This window comes from Sapajus apella, unplaced genomic scaffold (genome assembly GCF_009761245.1).
Source record: "Sapajus apella isolate SASKATOON/1434 unplaced genomic scaffold, GSC_monkey_1.0 scaffold6, whole genome shotgun sequence".
In the NCBI taxonomy this organism is placed as follows: Eukaryota; Metazoa; Chordata; class Mammalia; order Primates; family Cebidae; genus Sapajus; species Sapajus apella.
This window is the reverse complement of record NW_022436946.1, coordinates 40555918-40577392: the sequence shown is the minus strand read 5'-3', so window position 1 is coordinate 40577392 and position 21475 is coordinate 40555918. Positions and strand designations below refer to the sequence as shown.

Genomic DNA, 21475 nt, shown 5'->3' with positions numbered 1-21475 from the left:
ATAATTAGTATCTTACATTAGTATAGTTATAAATGCCCACTATGTTGCCTAGGCTGGTCTCAAACTCCTGGGTTCAAGCAGTCCTTCCATCTCAGCCTCTTAAAGTGCTTGAATTAACAGGTATGAGCCACCATACCTGGTCTTTTTTGCACATTTTGTTTGCTCCTTAAAAGTGTTTGATTTTCAGGAAAAAAAATTAAATTTTAATTTAAAAAATTATGGGCTGGGCATGGTGACTCATGCCTGTAATCCCAGCACTTTGGGAGGCTGAGGCAGGCAGATCACAAGGTCAAGAGATCGAATACATCCTGGCCAACATGGTAAAACCCCATCTCTGTTAAAAATACAAAAATTAGCTGGGCATGGGAGTGCGTACCTGTAGTGCCAGCTACTCTAGAGGCTGAGGCAGGAGAATCACTTGAATCCAGGAGGCGGAGGTTGCAGTGAGCCGAGATCACGTCCCTGAACTCTAGCCTGTTGACAGAGCAAGACTCCATCTCAAAAACAAAACAACAAAAAAAATAGTTATGACTTTAAAATTGAAAAAAATAAAAAGTGTTTGATTTTCTTCTTGTTTATAAGCACCTAAAGTATATACATTTATAAGTACATGTTTCTCATTATATTCATATTGTGTTTTGAATTCTCAGAAATTGTATTATTCTTGTTCCATTGGCATTACTTGCCAAATTCAGGGTTGTTATTTTATTTTTATCTTTTCTAGGCCCAGCTTCAGAGGGAAAAAGAGCAAGATGAGATGAAGCTGTATGCAAAACTTGAAAAGCTTGATGTCTTAGAAAAAGAGTGTTTTAGACTTACAGCAACTCAGAAAACTGCTGAGGTAAGCTTTCTTTGTAGTGATGACAACAGGAGTAAATCTTTAGTGTTAAGCATAATTGGTATTTTATGTGAATGTAGAGTAAATCTTAGATTTATAAAACTTTATTGACAACTTTTAATAATCCAGATATGAATTCTTACCTGTAGAGTGAGAGTTAATGTGTTCTGTCACAGTATGAATGAGCTGTCTTTTGATGTGAAATTGTAATTTTGACTTCTAATATGGCAGGATATTTTCATTTGTCAGATACTTTACCTAAAGGATATGGAAAAATTGTCTTCTACCACTTATAGTCAAATTAATCCTATTCCAGTTCCCCTCTCCGTCCTTTTCCCCTCCAAATCCTTTCCATTTTATAGGGTTTTCTCATAGTCGTAATTCCTCTAGGAAGTCGTCCTTGAGCTTTCCAACACTCAGGAAGTCCTCCTTTTGAAATAGTACTGTCTTTCTATTCTGAACCACACCACAGATATAAGATGTGATACTTACATATATAAGGTTATATGTATATATGATCCCTTTCAAATTATTTCCTTGCTTTGTTGTTTTATTGTTTTGTGACTATTACTCTTTTTTTCTTTTCATACAGTACAGGTTGGGTATCCCTAACTCCAAAATCTGAAATGCTCCAAAATCCAAAACTTTCGAACACTTAAAATGTTCAGAGGAAATGTTCATTGGAGTAATATAGAATTTTGAATTTTTGGATTAGCGGTACCAAACCAGTAATGAAAATATTCCAAAATCTAAAATATCTCTGGTTCCAAGCACTTCAGATATGGGATACTCAATCTGTACAAGCTCTTAAGTAACAAGGATCACATTGTGTATTTCTATTATGTCTTTTCACTCTTCTTGCTCCCAAAATTACACTTATTATATTTATGCAAATAGTAGAAACTTATTTTTATATGTTTTGAATGAAATGTTGAGACCCAAGACTGTGATTGTTTGACCTACACCTTAAATTTTCATCATAATGATTTTGTGGCTGGAAGTTAATAAAGGTTATGTGTGTGTATATTCTTTGCTTTCCCTTTGTTCTCCTTGTATGTAATAGAAGGTAAAAAAGCAAATAAAGAAGTGTGAAGAAAGCCAAGAAAAATCTTAACATTGGCTGGGTGTGGTGACTTATGCCTGTAATCTCAGCATTTGGGAGGCAGGGCGGCAGGGCGGCAGGGCGGCAGGGCAGGGGTGAATAACGAGGTCAGAAGATCGAGACCATTCTTGCTAACATGGCGAACATCCTTAGTAGGTGGGCCTCTACTAAAAATACAAAAAATTAGACAAGCGTAGTGGCACACACCTGTAGTCCCAGCGACTTGGGAGGCTGAGGCAGGAGAATTGCTTGAACCCGGGAGGCGGAGGTTGCAGTGAGATTGCACCACTGCACTCCAGCCTGGGTGACAGAGCAAAACTCTGTCTCAAAACAGAATCTTAACATCTTGTGCCTTTCCTTTTTATCATTTTCTGCCTTAATTTGCGAAACTCTTAAGAATCAAGACCCTTAGGACTCTATTTGGAAAAGAACAAAGGATACTTGGCTCATATAACAATGTTAATTTTTCACTCTTTTGCAGGACAAGATTAAATATTTAGAAGAAAGACTTAAGGAAGAAGAACATCAACGTAAGCTATTTCAAGACAAAGCTTCTGAGGTAAATATAGCACTATATAATCTATCACAGTAAACCATATATGTTTTACCATATTTTTGTTTTCATCAAACTGAAACCTGTGTTCTAGATTCCAATTTGTGCTTCCTAAATTGTCTTTTTGTTATGATAATGAAATTCTCACTCAGCCAGTATAATACTTGGCTGTATTATCAAGAGGTCTTTTAATCTTTTGAAATTCTGACAAGTAACATATATTCTCAGTTGAAAGAACTCCTAGGGTAAATTATTTTCAGTTTGATTTACATATGTATATTAAATAATTTACTCTTTTATAAACAAAATTATTGTAATTACCAATAGGCTTAGTGACCTTCACACGTACAAAAATAGTATTTCAAATTTTCTTTTCTTCTTCAAAAATTATTTTCATATTTATAAACTTAGACCTGATAGCTCATTATAGTGTTTTTGCATGTTACAAATCAATTTTATAACTTTTTTTTTAAAACATTATAGCTTCAAACTGGACTTGAAATCAGTAAAATTATAATGTCTTCAGTTTCAAATCTAAAGCACTCCAAGGAAAAGAAGAAATCTTCAAAGGTGTGCATATAACACTTTATTCCAAACAATACTTTTATTTGATAATACTTGTTTTACACCCTCTTAATGCTTATACCTACCCCTTTCTAAAAAGGATTTGAAGATATATAATAAAAGACATGCAGTAATGCATGCTAAATAATGAGTGATGATTTGGGGTATAAGGACAGAAAATTTCATAAGATTCAGGTTAAAAAAAAGTAGCAGCAGTCATGTAAAAAATTTAGCTCTGAGTTTTCTTGACAACCAAAGCAAAAAGGAACATGTAATGGACAGTGTAGCCATCTTTGTGAAATAACAGAAAGCTCTCAAAGTTTTCTAGAAAGATTAACATTTTTCTAGTTTTAAACTTCTAGAGAAATATATTTTGTGATACTTTATAAAAGAGTCACTAAACAGCATAGTAGATATTGACAACATAATAGATCCTGAAAGCAGTTTTATGTAATACATGCACAATAAAAAATAAAGGTTTTTCTTACAGATTTGTTAAGTTTGTAAAGTCATTTATATAGAGAATTTATTGTTATGTGTAATTTCTATGCTCATTTCTTGTGAATTTGCCTAAAAGTAAGGATTGGAAGGTTAGTACTTTATAGATCAATATTTTGTTTAGATGAATTCATGTTTTGAATGCATTCTATTTAAGTAACCCTTCTTAATTATGTATAATGGTATGAAAAATGTTTTTAGTCCCTTTTAATCTTATGATTCTGGAATTATGGTTTTGATGGCCATTATTACTATTTATTCAGATATGAATGGAGTGAGTGTTGCTGTGTGCCATTTGCTGTGGGAGACAGGAGATGCTGTTTGGGAATTCTAGCCACTGCCATGTGCTTAGCTTATAGATAAAATAATGGAGAGAACATTATACTTAACTTTGGCTACTCTTATTGCATAAATAAGAATTCATGTTCAATACTTGCACTGTATATTTCATAATTTTTTCATTTTAAAGAATTTTTAAACTACAATAATGAAAAATATTTCCCTAATATGACTTATTTTGCTTATTTTATTTCCTAAATACTTGTTTTGTGTCTTGTTTGTGCAATGAAATTCACATTTACAAAGCCAAATAGAAAAATCACTGTAAGTAATTTGACAGTGGAACACATATTGCCCAATATGTATGTTTTATGGCATCCTCTCTCTGATGATAACTTTTTTAATGGAACTTTTTTTCAGTTTACCTATTTATTGTAAAAATAGTGAAGGTATAGAGGGAAGATAAAAGAAATGAAGGAAAGAAAAGGTAACCCCTGGAAGAGAACAGAGTAATTAACAGCAGAATCACTTTATAGAAGTACGTAGTTCAAATCCCAAGTTCACAGGGTGTGCAAATAATGATTTCTCCCATTAAAGATGGAGGTAGTGCCAAAGTTGCTGAAAGTAGGATCAGATTTCAAGAAGCCTGTATGAGAGGCCTGCTTCCTATCCCACTGCTTGTCCATGTCCTGGACATAGTTCATTCAACTTATACATTTTGATGTGCATAGACTGGTATCTCTAGGTGATAAAAAGATAAGTAAGACAGGAATTTGTGAGAAATAGATAAATATATAAATATAAAACAGTGTAATAGAAAATTAATAGAGGTTTAAACAAAGTGTGTTGTGGTGCTGTGTAGACAAAGGAATATGTGACAGGTAATGTGCAAGAAGCTATATTAAAGGAAGGCTTGAAGAATTAAGTATTGACAGACTGAGATGAGGAAAAATGTATTATAGTCTGAGGAAATTGTTGGTTTTTCCAGGGACCTATACGTAATAGTCCAGTAGTGGGGGTGAGATGGGATCATAGTGAAAGTTAAAATGGAAAATAGAGCTTGGGGTGAGCTAATGGCTGACCTTGAATGCCATGTTAAGAGTTTGAAATTTTATTCTATAAACAGGAACCATTGAAAGCTTCTGAGAAGTGTAGGGACATAATTAGAGTTGTAATTTCAGATGGTAACTGACAGCAATAGGAAAGTTTTACATAGAGAGAAATCATATGTGCAGATTTTATGAATCATATGTGTAGATTCATGTCACTATCACAACAATCAAGATACAGAACTCTTCTACCACTAAAAGACTCCTTCATGCTATACATCCCTTCCCTGAACATTGGCCACCTCTACTCTGTTCACCATCTGTGTATTTTATTATCTCAAGAATGTTATATAAATGGAATTATACAGTATGTAACTTTTTGTGATTGGCTTTTTTCCCTTGAGGTCCATCCAAATTGTTATAAGTATCAATATATTCTTTGTATTTCTGCCTGGTATTCCGTGTTACAGATATACCACAATTTAACCATTCACCTGTTTAAGGATATTTGAGGCTGGGTGTGGTGGCTCACACCTGTAATCCCAACACTTGGGGAAGTCAAGACAGATGGATCATTTGAGGTCAGGAGTTCAAGACCAGCCTGGCCAATATGGTGAAACCCTGTCTCTATTAAAAATACAAAAATTAGCCTGGCAGTAGTGTCACTTGCCTGTAATCCCAGCTACTCAGGAGCCTAAGGCAGGAGAATCGCTTGAGCCTGGGTGACCAAGGTTATGGTGAGACAAGATGGCACCACTGTACTCCAGTCTGGGTGACAGAATGAGACCCTGTCTCAAAAAAAAAAAAAAAAAAAAAACAGTTTTTTAGCTGTTACAAATAAAGCTGCTATGAACATTTGTGCACAGGTTTTTATGTGAACATAACTTTTCATTTTTCTAGGATAAATGCCCAAGAGAACAATTGTTGGGTCATGTGATAAGCATGTTTTTAGTTTTATAAGAAACTGCCAAACTGTCTTCCAAAATGGCTGTACCATTTTGTATTCCCACCAACAATATGTGAGTGATTCATTTTCTCTACATGCTTGCCAACATTTGGTATTGTCACTATTTTTTATTTTGGCCATTCTGATAGATGTGCAGTGATATTTCACTGAAATTTCAACTTGCATTTCCATAATAACTAATGATGTTGAATATCTTTTCATATGTTTGCCATATGTATGTCTTTGTCAGTGAAATTTCTGTTCATGTCTTTTGCCTATTTTCCAGTTGCACTGTTTTCTGTTGAGTTTTGAGAGTTCTTCATATCAGAAGTAACTTTTTAAATAATTTTTTGTTTATGTTTTTTCTTGTCAATCCCTAGAAAACTAAATGTGTAAAGAGAGGACCACCTAGGCAAATTTGTTCAAAGTTTGGAGCACTGCCTTTTGTGGCTGAAAAGGTAAGAGGGGATAAAATGAAGATAGTTGTTCAAAAAAACTGCTGCTTTGTTGTAAATGCTATTTAAATATCTTCAGTCATTTAAAATTGTTCTCAGTTATTTCTTTTCCAATACGTTCGCCAGTGCAAGCTGTTACGTGAATGCAAATATGCAAAAATTTTTGCAGATGAGGCAACATCGTGGCCCACATATCCTTCAGAAATCTTCTAATGAGACTGAGCCTAGATGTCTCCCCAAGCCTTCTAGAACAACTTCCTGGTGTAAGGCTATTCCTACTGATTCAGAAAAGTCCATTTCCATTTGTGACAATTTATCCGAACTTTTGATGGCAATGCAAGATGAGCTGGACCAAATGAGTATGTAAGTATTCTTTTTTTTTTTCTTTAAAGAGACAATGTCTTGCTATGTTGCCCAGGCTAGTCTTGAACTCCTGGTTTCAGGTAGTCCTCCTGCCTTGGCCTCCCAAAATGCCGGAATTACAAACATGAACCACCATGCCTGACCAGTATTTTTATTCTTTATCAGGAGAAGTATCAAGATATTTAGATATCATTTTTATCTTCTTAGTCTTAAGAACAATACCACTTATAAATTCTTAAAGGCCTTACTTAGCCATTTGGACAGACTTATTGTCACAGTTTTTTCATTGTATTTATTAGTATTATTTAAAATTTCAATTCTGTGTAACCAGTACTTTTTCATTCTAAGGTATTTCTGTATTCACAAAATCTGGACTGATAGATATTACCATCATTCTAACATATAGGATCTGATGACCTTAGATTATAACTCACAAAAGCTTTTATAAGGCTCTCCCTTTGTGTTTTAGAATCTTTTAGCTGAATGAATGATTTCATTAGACAAGTAGGAATGTAATACCTTGTTTTAGATTCTGGCTGGTCTGCATTACAAATTTTGAAGCATCTATAGTAAGGAAGATTTCCGTGTGAGATACATTATATTGTGCCTCCCTCTCCCGTAAATATATATTCAACAGAAATTTCAGAACTATGTGATTTGGCTGACCAGCTAGTTGATCTAAGACCTCTGTAGAACATATAACTAATTCTATTAACAGCATTTCAGTAGGCTACCTCCAAATCCAGAAATTTTTCAGGCAAATACCACAGCTGGAATTCTTCCAAAGATCTTAACATCAATAATGAAGAAGAGAGCCCTTTAATACTTCTAGTTAAAGACATCAAATATCTTACTACATGGATCTGTGAACATCAAGAATTCAGATTTTTTAAAAGTTCCTTAGCAATGTTATATTTACCATAGATTTAAACAACCCTAAAGAAGGAGACTTTTTAAAGGGTAATGTTTAACTCTGACTGAAACTTATGATCGAACAGAAAATTGCTTAATTATGGTAAAGACATATATGCAATAAACTATAATAGTGCTTAATATTTGCTATTCTTTCATAGGGAGCACCAAGAACTACTGAAACAAATGAAGGAAACTGAAAGCCATTCAGTGTGTAATGACATAGAATGTGAACTAGAGTGTTTAGTCAAGAAAATGGAAATTAAAGGAGAACAAATCTCCAAACTGAAGAAGCATCAAGACAGTGTAAGAAGACTTTAGTAAGAGATTTTAATAAAAAGCTAAAATATCTGGATTCAGTGTTATATCTCTGTATGACCTTCCAAATTTGAGGTCTGTATATGGGAATTAGGGAAAAGATAGATGGTAGTCACATAGGCCTGTGACAAAATACAGCCATCTGTCCCATTGGAATAACATGGACCTCCTACATAACTCTCCAAGTTAAAATTTTTTAAGTGAGCAAAGAAACTTAGTTATGTATTCAGAAATGGCTTTGGGGAAATTGTGAGGTAGATTAAACTTGCGTTAGAAGCCCTCCAGTTATCCTCTTAGCAATCTGTTTTCTTTCCCTTCTCTCTTCTAATGCTTTAATGATACCCCTTATGTCAGCAGGTCTCTAATTCACTACCAGACATAAACCTGGCTCCCAGGCAGTGCCCCAATTCTTAAAGCATGTTTCCCCTTTCCCAAAACAAGCTATGCTATGTTCCATTCCCTGGGGACCTATACTAGGCTAGCTATAGTGAGTAGGATAGGGATGGTGAGGAAAACTCTATACTTATATGTTAAGTCTTAATAACTAAGAATAGTGAATGGTTTACTATTTTAACAAGTATCATGGAATATAATATTTAATTCCAAGACAATGACTCCATAGGTTGAACTTGCAGCACTATAACACTGTTGGAGCAGAAGGCAGAGGGAGCCTTTCCAGGGAACCCTCAAGTCCCATCATGTAGCCATATGTCTATGGACAAAATCACCATTCATCAAAGTTAATGTTATATAAATGTCACAAGTAAGCCTCCCTGCTTTTTATAGGAAAGTAATAAATGATGCAGAATATTATTATTTTTATTCTTCTTATGACAAAGAAGGGAAGAAAGAAAGAAGTGAAATTTTTAAAACAGATATTTTTATTTTTCTGTCTTTTAAGGCTATAATAAGTAAAAATTTCTGTATGATTGCTTTGGAGTGAAGATTATACAACTTGTACACTTTCTTGAAATTGCATAGGAGAAAATTGCATAGAAGAATGATCATTTTTTAAACTCAGGTAGTTTATACTATATTTTGAAAAACGTGATTTATATTCCATAATAGCTAGAACAGTTATAAATTTTTAAGCATTATATTATGATAAATGTAATATCTGTAATAAAAATTGCCTGTTAGCCAAATAGAAAACTAGGTACTCACCCAAAGTCTGAATCAGCTCTGCAAATTAAACCTATGCTACAAATTAAACCTAAGCTCAAGTGACATAGCCTAAGTAATGGGTTAGACTTTGAAAAAATGGGTTTTGGCTAGTTGATAGGTATTGTTTTTGTTTAATTCTGTCTGCCTCCACTATTACCATGTACTACTCAAGGATAAAGTTATTCCCTTGACTTTTTTTAAAACTGCTATTCAGTAGTACTTTAAATTCAGGAATACACAAAAGTGTTTGTACACAAAGGTATTCCTGAATTTAAAGTACTACCGAATGGCAGTTAAAAAAATGCATATATTTATACACACACACACCACACACGCACACCCACATACACGTGGTGTGTGTGTGTGTGTGTGTGTGTCTGGCTTTCTAAACTAGAAACAATTATTTGCTTTGCTGTTAATGTTACTGGAAAAGTTCTTCTCTCTCCTCTCTGTTCTCTAGTTTTTACCAATTTAATATGTACCATACAACCTTTCCCTCAACCTCTCCCGCCCACGTTGACCTTATCCTACTTTGGCCTTCTCATATGTAACACTTTTTGTCTTATTCAAAGTTATCCTGGCTCGGAGTATTCTCTATTTGTCACATGTATGCTTTTTTTTTTCACTAATAGGAACAGTAAGCTCCTTGAAAGTAAGAGCTTTTCTCTTCATTATATTTCTACCTGATGACACAGTGTTTAGGCATGTACTAGATGTTCAATAAATAAAATACTTACTGACTTGGACTTTTTAATTTAATGTAATCTTTAAACCATCAATCCAACCCATCTGTTTTGGAGCATATTTTTAGTATATTTTTGACTAAAATGTTAGATTTTTTTCTCTCTCCAGGTCCGTAAACTGCAGCAAAAAGTTCAAAACTCAAAGATGAGTAAAGCTTCAGGTATTCAGCAAGAAGGCAGCGACCTTAAAGGATCAAGGAACATAAAAAATAGCCCCAGAAAATGCTTGACTGACACTAACCTTTTTCAGAAAAACAGCTCCTTTCATCCAATACGAGTTCATAATCTTCAAGTGAAATTAAGAAGAGATGATATCATGTGGGAACAGTAACAAAATAGCAAAACTGTCACCTTAAATGAACTTTGTCAATGAGACCTTGAATTGTCTAAAGTGGTTTTAATTTAATACAACTTTGTGACATTTGAATCATGTTTGAATCATGTTTCTAGCTTCTATAAAACATGAAGTTGTAGTATTTTAAAATTGATGCCTAATGACCTACTGCGTCCCAAATAATAAATTATTGCTTTTTTATTTTTCTTATTGATTGAAGCCCCTAACCTCATCCTGTCTTAGAAACATTGTTCATTTTGCAGATATCTTAAGTTAAATTTAAGAAATTATACTAGATGGACAGTATTCAAAATTGAGTTAAATCTGAGCTACAAGTACCATTCATTCCACTTTTCATTTAATAGGCTTTTGACCTTAAAAACCAATGTTAAGTGAACAGAGTTCAGAAAGATCATTTAACTTTCCTGGTGCTTTCTTTCTATTTTGTTTTAGAGATGAGTGTGAAATGTTTTTCTCTTTTGGAAAGGGGAAAGCTGAAGTTACACAGTTTTGTGAAGAAGACTTTAATCCAAATTTTTATGAGACAATAGGAACCCATAGCTACTTAATTTTTAGGAGACAGAATTCTATTGCAGAAGCTTTCCTCTCCTATTCCCATTCACTTTTACAAAACTAGTTTTTTTTAAAAAAATCAATGATCAATTTTACTACTTTATAATTTTTGCTGACTTTTATTCTTTGCATTGTATATAATAAGACTGAATTTCTAGGACCCACAAAAGTGATATTTTTTTATAAGAAAGTATAGAGGAAGAGAAAGCTGGGCATTTAATTACCTCATCCAGCAGAAATTCAGTATAGTATGGTATATTTTTGTTTTTTATATTTTAAAGTCAGTAATGTCAAATGTTTTTTGTGTATGCATGCTTTATAAAATTTGCACTTGATTATTTTTCTGGACACCTATGGAAACTAGTACAATTCTTCTGAACTCTTGGTTTCTCACTCAAATCCTCTGAGGCAACTGGGGAACTAGAGTCATGAACTGAATTAGAAATAGAAGACAGACCAAAATGGTGTAATAGAGTGGAGGAGCTCAAATAAAGGGTAGCAGTTTAAGAGATGGTGATTCCTAAGGGACAGAGCTGGAAGTATGTATTTACTGAATTCTTTGAATCCATGGCTGAGAGAGTGTTCAAGTTATAGATGTGAAAGAATTTTTAGGTCAGGATCTTGGGAAGCTAAGGGGAGCAATTTTTAGAAGACAGTTTTTCTGTTTTCCTAGGAAGTTCCCAAGAAGCTTGTGTAGGAAAAAGTGGGTAATTACGGACCTTTTGGGGAGGAAGAGAACTATAATTCATTTTAATGGTGCAAAGAGATGCCATGTTAGAAGAACTTCCAGACCTGGAAGTGGGGAGGTGACTGAAGATGGGCACATTAAAACTTGGAATTGTCCTTGAAAGTAGTTAATGGCAGAGATGAAGGTTTCCTCCTGGTGTAAATAGTGCATGTGCCGTTTGCCAGCTTTCACTCCCTTCATCCCCACCCTTAGCTCCTCAGCCCTGGAAATGTTCCATAGGGTATTTGATCTAAACTCAGTTGTATCACTTTACCTGTTTTTCTTTTTCTTTTTTTTTTTTTTTAATTGTCTTTTTGCCAACATTTGGAACTTTTTTTTTTTTTTTTAAGAAAAGGAGTGTATTTAGCTTAATAACTGAAAAATCCATAGATAGGTAACTTCAGATATGCATACATCCAGGAATGCAAACAATGACATCAGGACATACTCTCATTTTCTCTTTGTTGACTTCAAAGAGTTTGTTCTCACATATCGATTTCTTGCCACCTTTCCCCAATGTTCAACTTTTTTTTTTTAAAAAAAGAAAGAAAGAAAGAAAAACAAAGAATAATAATAATAAAATGAAGGAGAGGAAGAAAGAGAAGAGGAAGAGGGAGAGAGAACGAAGTGTTGCTTTATTGCCCGGGGTAGAATGCAGTCTAAAAATGGGTATTGAAAACCTCTTTTATGCTTAATAATGGAAACAGGAAAAAAAAATAAAAAATAAATGAGGGAAGAAAATAACAAACAAACAGCCAACCAATATTTCATTTAAACCTGTGAGTAGGTGTGATGTGGTACTGATAAGAGTGTGTATTTTGTGTATTTAAAGTGAAGAGTTCTATAAATGTTTATTAAGTTTACTTGTTCCGGATCTGAGTTCAAGTCCTGGATATGCTTGTTAATTTTCTGACTCATTGATCTGTCTAATATTAATGTTGAAGTCTCCCATTATTATTGTGTGGGAGTCTAAGTCTCTTTATAAGTCATTAAGAGCTTGTCTTATATATCTGGGTGCCCCTATATTAGGTGCATATATATTTATGATCATTGAGTCCTGTTGTTACTTTGATCCTTTTACCATTATGTAATGTCCTTCTTTGTTTCTTTTAGTCTTTGTTACTATTAAAGTATATTTTGTCAGAAATGAAAGTAACAACTCCTGTTGTTGTTGTTTTTTTTTTTTCTCTCTCCATTTGATTGGTGAGTCTTCCTCCAACCTTTTGTTTAGAATCTTTGTGTGTCCTTGCTTATGAGATGGATCTGGCCACAGCATGCCGATGGGTTTTGACTTTTTATTCAACTTGCATGTCTGTGTCTTTGATTGGGGCATTTAATACATTTAAATTTAGGATTAATATTGACATTTGTGAGTTTAATATTGTCATTTAATGCTAGCTGGCTATTTTGCCCATCAGTTGATATAGATTCTTCATTATAAAGATACTCTTTATCTTTTGGTAAGTTTTTGGGATGACTGATACTGGTTGTTCTTTTCTGTGTGTAGCGCTTCTTTCAGAAGCTCTTGTAAAGCAGGTCTGGTGGTGATGAAATCTCTGAGTGCTTGCTTGTTTGCAAAAAATTTTATTTTTCCTTCATTTATGAAACTTATTTTGGCTGGATATGAGATTCTGGGTTGAAAATTCTTTTCTTTGAGGATATTGAATATTACCCCCCACTCTCTTCTAGCTTGTAGGGTCTCTGCTGAGAGATCTGCTTCCCTCTATGGGTAACCTGACCTTTCTCTCTAGCTGCCCTTAGAATTTTCTCCTTTATTTCAACCCTGGTGAATCTAACGATTATGTGTCTTGGGGTTGCTCTTCTTGAGAAATATCTTTGTGGTGGTCTCGGTATTGCCTGGAGTTGAGTATTGTCCTGCCTTACTAGATTAGGAAAGTTTTCCTGAATAATATCTTGAAAAATATTTTCCAGCTTGGATTCATTCTCTTCATGACATTCAGGTACACCTATCAAACGTAAATTAGGTCTTTTCACATAGTCCCATGTTTCCTGTACACTTTGCTCATTCCTTTTTACTTTTTCTTCTCTAATCTTGCCTTCTGATTTCATTTCATGAAGTTGGTCTTCGACCTCTGATATCCTTTCTTCTGCTTGATCAATTCGAGTGTTAAAACCTGTGCATACTTCTCGAAGTTCTCTTATTGTATTCTTCAGTTCCATTAATTCACTTATATTCCTCTCTAAATTGTTCACCCTTGTTAGGATTTCGTCAAACCTTTTTTCAACGTTCTTAGTTTCCTTACATTGGGCTAGAACATGTTCTTTTAGCTCACAGAAGTTTCTTATTATCCAATTTCTGAAGCCTAATTCTGTTATTGGAACGCACTCATTCTCCATTAAGCCTTGTTCCCTTGTTGATGAGGAACTGTGATCCCCTGTGGAGGGAGAAGCATTCTGATTTTGAGTATTCTCAGCCTTTTTACGTTGTTTTCTTACCGTCATTGTAAATTTATCCACCTGTCGTCGTAATTACCGACTTTCAAATTAGGTCTCTGAGTGGACGTCCAACTTGTTGATTCCCAGCGCTGAAATCTGAGCAACCCACTGTGTCGGTTAAAACAGCGGTGCCAAGACTCCTGGTGCTTTTCTGCCCGGGAATCTCCGGTCTGGCTTCCCTCCTGGGTCCCCCTTTCAATCAGCTGAATGGGCGACTCTGCCTTCCTGGAGCTTCCAACATCGACCAAAAGGGGAACCAGTTCGTTCACTCCGCACCAGGAACAGCCACTGGCCACAAGAGTCACGCTGGCGACCTGTGGGGCCCCTCCGCTGGGAATCTCCTGGTCCGTGAGCAAAATATTAGTCTGACGTTCTCTGCGCTTTCACTGGGAGTTACATTCCCGAGCTGCTAGTAATCGGCCATCTTGAATCTCTCTCCCCACAACTTTACCTGTTTTTCTACTTTGCCTTTCCTCCTTGAGGATATGAGTTTTATAGTTAAAGCCTAGCTTTCTGCTACCCATCAGGGACCATAATGCAGATCTATATTTCTGTGTCTTTGTTTTCTATACATTTAGAAAGGTGGCTGAATATATTTAGTTATTAATAAAGTCATTACTTGTGAAGATGGATTGCTTTAAAAATTACCTTTAAAATTTTTAAAGCCATTTTGGAAACATGAAATATTTCCATTGAGAATTTTCTTGAAAATTAGTCCAGTGTAGTAGAAAAAAAAACATGACTTCAGAGCTATGAAACTTGATTTCAAATTCTGGGACTCCACCATTTAATAGCTTGGACAAGTCAAATAACTTTTTGGAGCCTCAGTTTCTCATCTGTAAAGTGGGGATTATACTAATATCTCCCTCACAGGATTATACTAATTTGTTGTGAGGAGTAAATGAAATAACATGGAAAAGCACCCAGCAGAAGAGTTGGCACTTAGTAAAAACTCAATAAATATTTTTTCAATCTGAGTGGCCCCCCCCAAAAAATGTAGAGCACATGTTTGCATGAGTTGTAGCCTAAAAGCAAACACTTAAATATATTCTTGGTAAAAGTGGGAATATTCTCATTTATTTTGGTTTTAATCTCTTTCTGTGTGCCTGAAGGGAAATGGCTTTGGCATCTTTCCTAGCCTGGGTTTCTAATGGGAGGCGGTAAAGAACGCAGTTCTGTCGTGGTGCTGAAATACATAACCACATACAGCAAATTGGTCTGGAGTCTGGTGTGGTTGTTGAGGTGACATTTATTATTGAGAGACAATGAAAAATGGTGTATTGTGCTCCATCACAGGTACTAAACTCGCAGACTGCCTGCTTGCCAGAGCCTTTGACTCCTCGGGGGGTGGAGCAAAAGATTTCTTTCCTGGATGGAGCAGGCAGTCTATGGTCAGTGTACAAGAGTTGCTATAGCAACCTCACAGCTGTGCCCTGTCTAGCAGAAACTTTGGTATGATTTCATGGATTTTGTTCACTTAAGTGAAAAACAGAGTTGTTTGGTTTTTATTTAATTCGAAATTGAAATAATGGAGTTGGAATTTTCTAGCCATGGCAGGTCTCAATTTTGATGAAACTGAAGCCAGAAAGTGCCAGTGTTTGAAGCAGCAGGTATTGTAACTATATTCTGATACTGGAAATGGGAGTTGGAATCCTGAATTAACTGTACTTGGGTGGATCATTGGCAACCCAGTCATTTTTATTAGGTTGCAGCTAAAGACAGGAGGGTCAGAGGGAAATGTTCAGTTTTCAACAATGTAAGATTAAAGTGGGAGATGCTTAGTACACAGTAAGCTAACTGGCTGGGATAATGTACTTGAAAATTATTTTTGAGTTTTTTTTGATAGCTTTCTTTATTCTTTTTTTTTCTATACCTGCAGGTAGATGTGAGAGCCTTCTTAACTTTAAAAGTGTAATTTTAACGATAAATGTGTATTCTTAATCCATAATACATTAAAAATTAACTAAAACTTTTAATTGTACTGTTAGAAATCAGTCTAAGGGGGAAGAGGCCAGTTGGTTATGCATAAGGGAAGGAGTGTGTGTTGTAGACAGAAATGCAACAGCTGCCATTATTGGCGTAGAGTAAATAATGAAACTTCTAATGGGGTTCCTGGAAATCTATTCAGCTGTAACTAAGGCTTTCCCTACTGAGAACATTTAATTGTAGGTTATGTTTAGATAAGTGCAAGCTGACTCTCAGACATATGACAAGACAAACCTCACTAAGGCATAATAGCATCTGTGAGATTTTTTTAAAACTCTTTATGGGTTGCCATTGCACCTTTTAATTAAAGTGAGATGAGGATAAATAAAAATAATATTGACTGTCACTCATCTGAAAATAAATTTACTTCTTGGTAATTAAATAGACCTTATCAATGCCTCATCTTTTTCTTAGCATTCCATCTACGTGTTTTCATGGAAATTTCTCTTCCATTTTTTTTTTGTTTGTGTTTTTTCATGTGAGGAGAATTAGACACATAGGAAAAGTATAAAGTTAAACCTTTAAAATAATGTCTGAGCCAGAGTTTGTTGTTACTTTTGCTGTAGATTGTTTACTTAAAGAATTAGATTTTTTTTTTTTCTGGTGGGTTTATTGAGAGTGTTTGCCTTATTGATACAGATGGATCCAATTCCCATTTGGGGCTGGGAGCTGTGGCTCATGCCTGTAATCTAGCATTTGAGAGGCCAAGGCAGGCGGATCACCTGAGGTCAGGAGTTCAAGACCAGCCTGGCCAATATAGTGAAACCCTGTGTCTACTAAAAATACAAAAAACTTAGCTGGGCATGGTGGCGTGCACCTGTAGTTCAGCCACTCAGGAGGCTGAGGCAGAATAATCGCTTAAATCTGGGAGGCGGAGATTGCAGTGAACGGAGATTGTGCCATTACACTCCAGCCTGGGCAATAGAGTGTGACTCTGCCTCAAAAAAAAAAAAAAAAAAAAGGAATAGCCCAGTATTACTTGTCTGGGGAGGGGCAGGATGTGGTTCCACTAACGGTGGGCACCAGAATGGCGCTTTCTTTGATATTATGCTAAGAGGAAGAGGTTTGAGAGCCAAGAGTTCCATATTTGGTTATAGGTATGACTTGTTCATCAGCTAGTAGTTATTGATCTCTAATTATTGATTTCAAAATACTGTACTAGCTGCTATGAAATTCCATTTTCAAGTTGCTTATAGTCTTGATAGAAAAGATAAGACATATACATATATATATATGTATATATGGAAGAAAACAGTAGGGGACATGAAAGGCATAATCACCACCACAGAGCAGATGCTCAGTAAATATTTGCCTACTCAGTATTTGTTTTCATTTACTGATAAAGTCCTTTAGAAGTTGGCCTGTTTGTAATTTCTTCATTTTCTAACTATCTGATTTATAAACCTTCACCTTTTTAAATTGTTTGCCTGGCAGCAGTATTGGTCTAGGATTTTCACTCTTTATTAGGCTTCTTGATTGAAGATATCAGTTCTTTTAGTCATTTCAAACATATGCCAGCCATAGCCAGTCTATAATCAAATTCCAAGGCATGAGTGGAAAAAGTGGGTATGAAACAATGAGGTAAATGGAGAGGAAGTGGGGGGAAAATCAAGCAATAATGACAGACTAAAACAGAAAAATAAGAATTATACAGAATGGTTACATTCTAGAGGCCAACTATTGAGTTGCACAGAATTATGCAAATGATTGACATTTACTTTCCTTATGAACCTAAGCCACTCAATTTCTGCATACTTCAGCCTCCTCAGTGTTTTTCATACTACATACAGTCATATTATCAAAGGAATTTAGCAGGTCACTACCAGCATTTTATGATATAAAATAGCATTGAAAATATCAGAATGAGGCCAGGTGCAATGGCTCATGCCTGTAATCCTAGCACTTTAGGAGGCTGAGGTGGGCAGATTGCCTGAGCTCAGTAGTTCAAGACCACCCCAGGCAACATGGTGAAACCTGGTCTCTACTAAAAATACAAAAATTAGCCGGGCATGGTGGTGTGCACCTGTAGTCCTGGGTACTCGGGAGGCTGAGGCCGGAAAATTGGCTTCAACCAGGGAGGTGGAGGTTGCAGTGAGCTGAGAATGCACCACTGCACTCCAGCCTGGGCAACAGAGTGGGATTCTATCGGTTAAAAAAAAAAAAAAAAATCAGAGTGCATCACACATAATTCAGGTAGCTAATGTTTTGTGAAACTTTATGAGTACTGGGTTATCATTTTTAATGTAGCTCTAAATATTTTTGGGGGAAGAAAAAGTTGGCTCTTAATAAGTATTCAGTGAGAATGAATTTGGAAGATGTGGAGAAAAGTGGAGTAGCCAATTTAGAGTAGGAATACTCCAAAGTCCCTTGTTATGTCTGCATGAATCTATTGTTTATTCCAGAAATATTGTGTATTTGTTTCATGTGTTTTACAGATACAAATCTCATTTTCATTAATACTATTGCATTTCCTATTCTATAGAATACAGTTTTCAAACACTAGCCAACTTAGAGAAGTGTTGCTTTTCTAATATGGGCAAATAAATGTATTCAATATGAATTCCTTAACAAAATGACCTCATTATTCCACCTAACCAAGCATGAGTCTATGATTAGGAAAGAAAGTTGCTCTGCAGGTGGTTCAGACAGTTTTACCAACTAATCAAGATGTGAGATTTGTGGGAGAAAAACTCTGTCTATCTGCTTGTTTCCAATCTGAAAAGAGCAAAGATCTGTCATTTGACAAACCGTATTTTTCTAAGCATCAACGGTCAGTGGCACCATAAAAATTAAAAATCTGGGCCGGGCGCAGTGGCTCACCCCTGTAATCCCAGCACTTTGGGAAGCCGAGGCGGGTGGATCACAAGGTCAAGAGATCGAGACCATCCTGGTCAACAAGGTGAAACCCTGTCTCTACTAAAAATACAAAAAATTAGCCGGGTATGGTGGCGCGTGCCTGTAATCCCAGCTACTCAGGAGGCTGAGGCAGGAGAATTGCTTGAACCCAGGAGGCAGAGGTTGCGGTGAGCCAAGATCGTGCCATTGCACTCCAGCCTGGGTAACAAGAGCGAAACTCCGTCTCAAAAAAAAAAAAAAAAAAATTAAAAACCTGATAATACCACCAACATAGTACTCTTTAAAAACAAATCATCTTCTTATTGGGCAATCAGCCTGACTGAATCTTTTTAAATGAGTAAGTGGATAAGTATCTTACCTAAAAGATAGCTTCATTAAATAAACTGACTCCTGAGAGGATTTCTCTGGTTTTTAATACCCTATGTAACAGATTTCTTGTAACCCTATCACCAAAGTCACTGCTCTGGACTATGGTCAGAATGTAGGAAGAAGTGTTTGTAGGGTAATGAGCAATAATAAGGCCACCAAATATAATCTCATTATAATGGGATTCTCTACCCACTTGTAAAAGTTTATTCACCACTACAAATTACTAAAGTTATTTAATCAATTAAAGAAAGAAATCTTAGTCTTTAAGAGGATTGTGAAGTGAGCCAGACCTTTCACTTCACATAGCTAAAATAATGTACTTTTTAACCTGACTTGGCTTAATGTAATTAAGCAAATTTTAGGATAGCCTCTAAAAAACTTTGAGAGGCATTTTGTGGTTGTTGTCGTTGTTGGTTTGCCTTAAAGTTAAATATACATTGACTTGTAGGGTATTTCTTGGAAAAACCTATTACTGAACCTAGTACAGAATGTGAATCACTTTGTGCCTGAAATACAAGATTGATGTTTATAGGACAATTGTCCAGAATCTTGCTGATTGGAAAGTATTTCACTCTTCATCACTGTAGGTCCTTATACCTTTACAAATGTGTTATTTATAACATAAACCATTTTAGTGTACAGGAAACCCACTTAAAATTAAGTTTTAAAATGCTCGAGAATTCTGTAGAACATTTATGGTTTTATAACTTATAATTTCTAGCACAAGTATCTTAAATATCCTGCAAAATATTTTCAGAGACAGCTTATCCAATATATGTAATACATGTGAGAGAATAGCACTGTTGAAATGACTGAACACATAAAAAGCATTATACCTTCATTTTCCCCAAAATGAACCAACCTACCAATTTAAAGCTGGGAAATTCAGTACCTGATTTAAAAAGAAGTTACTCTAAAGATACCTGCTTTTACTTTAATCTCAAAAATAATTTATTTTTAAAAACTTATTTTATGTGTATAACTTCTCTGTTGATAAACTTGGAAGAATGTATATAAGTATTACATTCCTTGATTCTCTCAAGGTATGATTTAAATGGTAGACACTTAAGCGAAAATTTCAAACAGGGTTCTTTTTTCTTTGTTCTTTTACAGAATGGCTTTCAAGTTGAAAGAGGGCTGGGCCTTTGGTATTTGGGTAGGATCTTTCCCTGTGATTTCTCATTCTCAGAGCATTCCCATAAATAATACCACAAAGTAGAGTTTGAGTCTCTTAAACCATTCTACTAAAATACTATTAGTTTAAACTACCATCAACAGAAATAAAAAAACATAAACCACTCAAAGACTAAAGCTTTAGAAAATGAGTTTATATGCAAAGAAAACTTACAAGGGAATACAGACTTTAGAAGATAGGCTTATCAAATGAAAAAACCTACAAAACTACCAAAGTCACCAAGTTTAGTTCTTTTCATGGTGGAAAACAGTTTCCTCAAATAATCATCATATCAGAGGTCATGATGTATCTTTCGATATCAGCATTGCCAAGACCAGGGATATAGTTATTAGAGAGTAACTTACAGGAAAGGCTCAAGGTTTCCTTTACACAGGAAATGATAACTAGATAGGGTGGTGACTGTTTTTTCTTTTTAATCTTATCTCAGTATTTTATCTCAGGTGGTCCCCAAGACCACATTCAGGTTCAGTGATTCACTGGAGGGACTCACAGAACACAGAAGAGCTGTTACGTTATGGTTATGGCATATATTATAGCAAAAGAATATAGATTAAAATCAGCAACTGAAAAAAGGCACATAGGGCAAAGTCTGGGGGACACCAGGCCCAAGGACAAGCTTTTAGTTGTCCTTCACCTGTGAAATCATGTAGACAGCCCATAATTCAGCAACAATGTGTGACAACATTCTTGGAGAATTGCTCACCAGGGAAGCTCTACCAAGCCTTGGTGTCCAGATCTTTTCTTGAGGGTTGGTCTCATAGGCATAGCATGGCTGATATACCATGTGGCCTTCAGTTTTCAGCCCCTCCAAAGATGGAGCTGATAGTACATGGCCTAAGGACCCCACCATTAATCACATTGTTAGTTTAGACTCTCTGGTATTGCCCAAGGCCCCCAGGTAAATAAAAACACTGAAATCAGGCAGGATAGTCCAAGGACTTAGAGGTTATCTTCTTGAATCTGGGCACAGGACAAACATTTCTTTGGAATGTGAAAAGTTTACACAATCAAGACTTGCTGTGTTGGTCTTTTACTACAGTATTGTTTTTTGTTTTCTGACCCAAATGTGATGTGTGTTGTTTACCTTTCATGGCCTCTGGTTAAGTTGTCAGTTTTGCCTCCAGATTTCCTCCTAAAGCATGGATTTGACCATAAATTTGCTTCGTGATTTTCTGATTTAGTATCATTACTTTG

General features: G+C 35.5%; 1 protein-coding gene and 1 long non-coding RNA gene across 8 annotated transcripts in view; one reads left to right on the top strand and one right to left on the bottom strand.

Moving 5' to 3' along the window:
- Positions 1-10761, top strand: part of CEP57L1 (centrosomal protein 57 like 1) — a 45456-nt gene extending 34695 nt beyond the window's left edge. For 6 of the 7 annotated variants that reach the window (XM_032275083.1, XM_032275080.1, XM_032275085.1 and 3 more), the window contains 7 exons: positions 725-841; positions 2422-2499; positions 2977-3063; positions 6210-6287; positions 6454-6647; positions 7721-7865; positions 9894-10761. In XM_032275083.1, the coding sequence (XP_032130974.1) occupies positions 725-841; positions 2422-2499; positions 2977-3063; positions 6210-6287; positions 6454-6647; positions 7721-7865; positions 9894-10115 (921 nt within the window). In that variant the 3' untranslated portion in view covers positions 10116-10761. The remainder of the gene's footprint in view (positions 1-724; positions 842-2421; positions 2500-2976; positions 3064-6209; positions 6288-6453; positions 6648-7720; positions 7866-9893) is intronic. The other variant, XM_032275084.1, reaches the window with a different exon arrangement.
- Positions 10762-10866: 105 nt separating this feature from the next.
- On the bottom strand, positions 10867-14501 carry LOC116549490. Its single transcript, XR_004267902.1, has 2 exons — positions 14327-14501; positions 10867-11692 (listed from the first exon to the last, which is right to left on the bottom strand). It is a non-coding gene; the product is annotated as an uncharacterized LOC116549490 (long non-coding RNA).
- Positions 14502-21475: the final 6974 nt, after the last annotated feature.